At 38.8% G+C, this 6091-nt stretch overlaps 1 protein-coding gene across 1 annotated transcript; it reads left to right on the top strand.

The window, feature by feature from the left end:
* Positions 1–288: 288 nt before the first annotated feature.
* LOC121457699 (olfactory receptor 494-like) lies at positions 289–1233 on the top strand. The gene has a single exon (XM_041666632.1). It carries the CDS (start codon positions 289–291, stop codon positions 1231–1233), a length of 945 nt encoding a protein of 314 aa, XP_041522566.1.
* The last annotated feature ends 4858 nt before the right edge of the window (positions 1234–6091 follow it).

Genomic DNA, 6091 nt, shown 5'->3' with positions numbered 1-6091 from the left:
TATCGAGGCTAAAGTTTAAAATTATGAAACTTAACCTGGTGAGATGACTTAGAAATTATTTTTTATTTGCAAAAGCATTCTAGCTTTATTGCTTAAATAATTGAGGGCCTCAAATATAAAATAATGACAGCCCAAATAAATCAGCCATGGTTGGTTCAATGTTTTGGAAAGTGCATTAGTTGTTAATGATCTCCACGTATGTATTAAATGAAATGAAGTGACCTATTTCTAAAGCTCTTCCTGTAATGTCTCCCTCACAGCCTTGCTCTGGCAGCAGCTACCATGTACATGGCTCTCCTGGAAAGTGGAAACCACACTGCAGTGACAGAGTTCATTCTATTGGGCCTGACAGATGACCCAGTCCTTAAAGTCGTCCTCTTCACCATCATCCTGTGCATCTACCTGGTCACCGTGTCTGGGAACCTCAGCACCATCCTCCTCATCAGAGTCTCTTCCCAGCTCCATCACCCCATGTGCTTTTTTCTGAGTCACTTGGCTTCTACTGACATAGGCCTCTCATCTTCTGTCACACCCAATATGCTTGTCAACTTCCTGGTAAATCAAAGTACTATCTCATATCTTGGATGTTTTATACAGTTTGGCTCAGCTGCTTTTTTTGGAACACTTGAATGCTTTCTTCTAGCTGCCATGGCTTATGATCGCTTCATAGCAATTTGCAACCCACTGCTGTATTCAACCAAAATGTCCACACAAGTCTGTATCCAGTTAGTTGCAGGATGTTATATAGGGAGTTTTCTTGATGCTTTCTCCTTTGCCCTTTCCTTTCATTATTTTGTTTTCTGTGGACCAAACAGAGTCAATCACTTTTACTGTGACTTTGCTCCTTTGATGGAACTCTCCTGTTCTGATGTTAGTGTCTCTGCAGTTGTTACCTCATTTTCTGCTGGATCAGTAATCATGATCACAGTGTTTGTCATTGTTGTCTCCTACACCTACATCCTCATCACCATCCTGAAGATGGGATCCACTGAGGGCCGCCAGAAGGCCTTCTCCACCTGCACCTCCCACCTCACTGCTGTCACACTGTTCTATGGGACCACCACATTCATCTATGTGATGCCCAAGTCCAGCTACTCCACAGACCAGAACAAGGTGTTATCTGTGTTCTACATGGTGGTGATCCCCATGTTGAACCCACTCATCTATAGTCTCAGGAATAATGAGATTAAGGATGCTCTGAACAGACAACTAGTTAAGAAAATATTTTCATAGGGTAATTTATTGTTCTGGATGACTTAATTTAATAATGAAAATTTCTGTATGACTTAATTTAATAATGACAATTATACCAAAACAGCTGGACCACCATCTCCAGTTTGGCTATTGGTGTTCTTGTTATTTTTTTTAAAAAATATTTATTTATTTATTGTGTATACAAGATTCTGTCTTTGTGTATGCCTTCAGGACAGAAGAGGGCACCAGACTCTATTACAGATGGTTGTGAGCCACCATGTGGTTGCTGGGAATTGAACTCAGGACCTTTGGAAGATGCTCTTAACCTCTGAGCCATCTTTCCAGCCCCTTGTTATTCCTTTTGTGTTCATCTTTTTTTCTCCCAGTATATGTAGTTGTTATATTTATTGAATTTTCCTTTTTATTTTTTAAATGTGTCTTTAAAAATATTATGCAGTATATTTTGATCATATTTACCCCCTCTTCTAACTCATCTCATTGTAATTACCTCTCCTATAAACCAAGCTTTCTCTTTTATCATCCAACTTGTGTTACCTGTACATAGTTAGAACTTTAGGCTTCAAATGAAGCATGCTTCACCTACCAGATGCCACACACTTAAAAGAAAACTGACTCTCCTTCTCCTAAAAGATATCATTTGCCAATAATTCCTCAGCTATTGGTGGTGGTCTTCATGCTCATGTCCTCTCTATATGCTGGGATTTTGTCTGGTTTGAGCTTGTGCATGCTGACATAGATAACATGAGCTCATATCTGAAATCTTTCTGTGGTGTTATGAAAACATTGTTATTTATAGCCATCCACCAGCTCTTGCTCTTACAATCTTTCCACCTACATTTCATAACAATTCCTGAGCTTGGGAGGAAGGAGGTATGATACAGATATTGTGCTGAGTCTTCTACAGTCTCTAACTCTCTATGTTCATGATTTGTGTGCTAATCAAGGGTTGGGAAATGAACTAATCTGTGGGTATAATGATATGCCATTGAAAACTGTTTTAACACTATGTCTATTAGGGGGAATAATGATGGTGGGTTCTTCCCTAGGATTTATGACATGTTTAGCTCAGATTTTGAACCTGATAGTGGTGTTAGGTAATTTTCATCTTGTGGAGTTAAATCTAGATCCACTCAGAAAGTAATTATTAACTCCCATACTATAGCTCCAGGGGTATATCTTGCCAGGTTGATGTTTATTTTACTTGAAATGCTGTCATTAATTGTCTATAGGACATATACTTTTAAGCACTGTTATATTAGGCTACTCCTATTTGAAAGATCCAATTCACTCTATTCACTTTGGAATAAAATATAATAGAACCCAAATACTCTTTAGAGAATTTATATTTAGAAAAGAATAGATTCTAAATGCTCTTTTAAGTAGAATCCAAATACTCATTTATTTTCCACAAGTGCCTTCTTGGAATACTCTGACTTGCTTTTTAATTCTTGAAATTCTCAGGCTGAGGGCACTTGCTATTTTCTGTCTGGTGGCTTTTTGCCCACTCTCCATAACCTGAGCCCTTCTTAGTTTCCTGTTTAAATATCACTTGACCCATGGAGGTTTCATTGCTATCCTACATTGGCTAACACTACTCAGAACCATCATAGCTACCTTTATTTTTCAGTGTCTCAATTGTTATCTTGTATCCACCTGTAAAATAATTCCAAAGTTGATAGAATGTTCCAAAGATAATTTTAAGCCATGAAGAAAGATACTACTGGTTTTTTGATGCCTTCTCCCTAAACTATTTTCAAATATGTAAAGAATAAGCCTGAAATTTTTATTGATATGTAAATTAATGTTTCTTACTGCTCATTAATTTATTATTTCTCAGCTATCAATGGTCAGTTTATACCTAACGTAAAATGGAGAAAAGAGCAGGATATTTTAATCTCAGAGATGTGGATTTACTGTTTATGGTGAGGCTAGTCTTTGTGTTCAGGAACTTAGGGTTTATATGCTAAATATCTAAGGTCTCATGTAGTCAAAAGCACCTTAAAAATTTTATGAGGCATTTTGAATTTTTTTTTTAGTGAAAAAGGCTAGCAACAAAATGTCAGGGGAGGTAGGTATAAATCTTCTAACATGAGAGTCGTTAAGATCAAGAAGCAGAGGCTCAACAGGTAAGTTCATTGCCAACAAGCCAAGCACGATAATCTTGCTTTGATCACATGGTGGAAAGAAAGAACCAACTCGCCTAATTTGTGCTCTTAAACACACACACACACACACACACACACACACACACACACACACACACACACGGGAAACAGATAAAAGAAGAAGCAGTCTAGACAAACTAGAAATACATGACAAGGAATATGGGTGGAATTAATAGTAAATTGAATGGACTGGAAAATGACTTAGTGTTGAAGAGCACACACTATTCTTGTATAGGACATAGGTTCAGTTCCCAGAAGCCACACTGTGGCTAACAACAATCTTACAATCGCAAGTCTAGTAGATTCAACACAATCTTCTCCCTTCTCTAGGCAGTAGGCATGTACATGGTATATATCCATGCTTTCAAAGCACTCATACACATAAAAAGTAAAAAGAAACTAATTCATTTTTTAAAATAAAAAGGGGATATATTGGAAAGAGCTTGTCTATGTAAACTTAAGGAATTTCTCTCTTTTACCTAGGTATTGAATCTTACAGTGCCTGTTCCTTTGATATCAATTGTCATAATATTAGTAACAAATTTCCTGATATGTATATTAGCCTCTGCTTTCCTACTTTACCTGAGAACTTCTACAGGAGAATAGTGCAGATCACAGCATCCATTCAACACATCTGGGCCATAGGAGTCATGGAATGCTTCCTCTTTGATTGATCTCTATAGGAGGAGGAGCTGCTTGTTCATCCCGGCAAAACCAAAATAACCACACAGAAACTATATTATTTAAAACACTGCGTGGCCCATTAGCTCTAACTTCTTATTGGTTAACTCTTACATCTTAATTTCACCCATCTCCATTAATCTGTGTATCACCACGAGATTGTAGCCTACCAGCAAAGTTTCAGCATGTCTCTGGCAGTGGATCCATGGTGTCCCTCTCCCTCTGCCTCCTTTCTCCCAGCATGTTATTTAGTTTTCCCTAGCTATTTCTGTTCCCCTATAGCTCTGCTATAGGCCCAAAGCAGTTCCTTTGTTCATTAACCAATGAAAGCAACACATAGAAAGAAAGACCTCCCCAACCAGATCTCCACCTAACAGTCAAAAAGTTTTGTCTCCCCATATCTTTCTATCTGTATTGTCCTTTTTAACTTCTCTATGTAACTGATTTATATTGTCTCTGTCTTCTGCAGTTGTAGAGTTCACTTCCTAGTCTGTCTCCGGGAATGATAGTGTTAGAATTATCTAAGCACAACTAACAATTATTACACTGAATGAAGCTTTTCAGTAGTCCTAGATGGATAAATTTCCCTTTGTGTGGAATTTGTAACTTCTTAAAATGTACTTTGAGTAGATACTGTCATTTCCTTTTCTCATGACAATTCTCTCTCTTTTCTCTTTTTTAAAGCTTCTTGGAGATGACTGGTTTCTTTTTTAATCAATTAATTTATTTTTTAAAACAACCTTTTCTCATTTTACATACAAATCCTAGTTCCCACTCCCTTCACTCCTCCCTCTCCCATACCTTCCCCCACACCCCCCATCCACTACTCAGTTGGTAAGGCTTCCCATGGGCAGTAAACGAAGTCTAGCACATTGCTTTGAGGCATGGCCACAGCCATTGCCCACTAGTCTAGGCTGAACAATGTATTCCTTCAAAGAGAATGGGATTTGAGAACCAAGTTCAAGCAGTAGGAATAAATCTGGTCCCACTGCCAGTGGCCCCACAGACTGCCGTAGCCATACAATTATCACCCATATTCAGAGAATCTAGTTTGGTCCTATACTGGTTCCCTCTGTCAGTCCAGAGTCAGTGAGCTCCCATTAGCTCAGATAAGTTGTTGCAGTGGGTGTCCCCATCATGGTGTTGACCCTTTTGCTCCTACTCCATCTCTTTGACTGGACTTGTGGGAGCTCTCTGTGAATTGCTGCACCAGCTTCCATCATTTACTAGGTGAAGGTTCTATGACGATAATTAAGGTAGTTATCAATCTGATTCTGAGGAAAGGAAAATTCAGGCATCCTCTTCACTACTGCTTAAGATCCTCGGTAGGGTCATTGGTGTGGATTCTTGGGAATTTCCTTAGTGCCAGGTTTCTTGTTAGCCCCATAACGGCTCCCTCTATCAAGACATTTTACTCTTCTCTCTCTCTCTCTCTCTCTCTCTCTCTCTCTCTCTCTCCCTCTCTCTCTCTCTTTCTCTCTCTGTCCTTCCCCCATCTCAACCATCCCATTCCCTCATATTCTCCTCCCCTTCCATTTTCCCCTCCTATATCTTTGCATTAGTGAGTAAATATCACAGATGCCTCTAATTTTGACAGTCTAAAGCATGTGCAAAACACATTGAGAAAATATCCACTCCTGTTATCTACTATCGACCTATTCTTAATGATTCATAAATGGCAATATCCACATACCTGTTCTTTCCATGTTGTCCTCCACCCCGATCTTGTGTCTTGTGTATGCTATTTCCTGTAAAACATTCTAGTCCTCAGAAATGATTAGGGGCAAAAGTAACAGGGTAGCCATTGGAAAGTACAGAAAACTACAGGATGTCCCCACCTGAAGGTCAGCCAATAAGAAAACTTGACAAACAACAGTGAGCTTCGAAAATAAAATTTCTCAAAAGTCCCTAGACATGAGCCAGTCAGGATTGAACCCATCACCCCACACTTGGCTAATGTAACTTTTCTAGTTTTTGCCTTTAAATAATGCCCAGTAGAAGAATATGGTACCTCCTCTCTCTGCTGTGCT

Source organism: Microtus oregoni, unplaced genomic scaffold, assembly GCF_018167655.1.
Source record: "Microtus oregoni isolate MIOR12 unplaced genomic scaffold, Mior012 000016F_ref0000370, whole genome shotgun sequence".
NCBI classification, from domain to species: Eukaryota; Metazoa; Chordata; class Mammalia; order Rodentia; family Cricetidae; genus Microtus; species Microtus oregoni.
The sequence above is the reverse complement of the archived record's forward strand: the minus strand, read 5'-3'. Positions and strand labels throughout refer to the sequence as shown.

Bases quoted from the DNA above. Each gene is read 5' to 3' on its own strand.
- LOC121457699 (XM_041666632.1), top strand. From the start codon at position 289: ATGGCTCTCCTGGAAAGTGGAAACCACACTGCAGTGACAGAGTTCATT.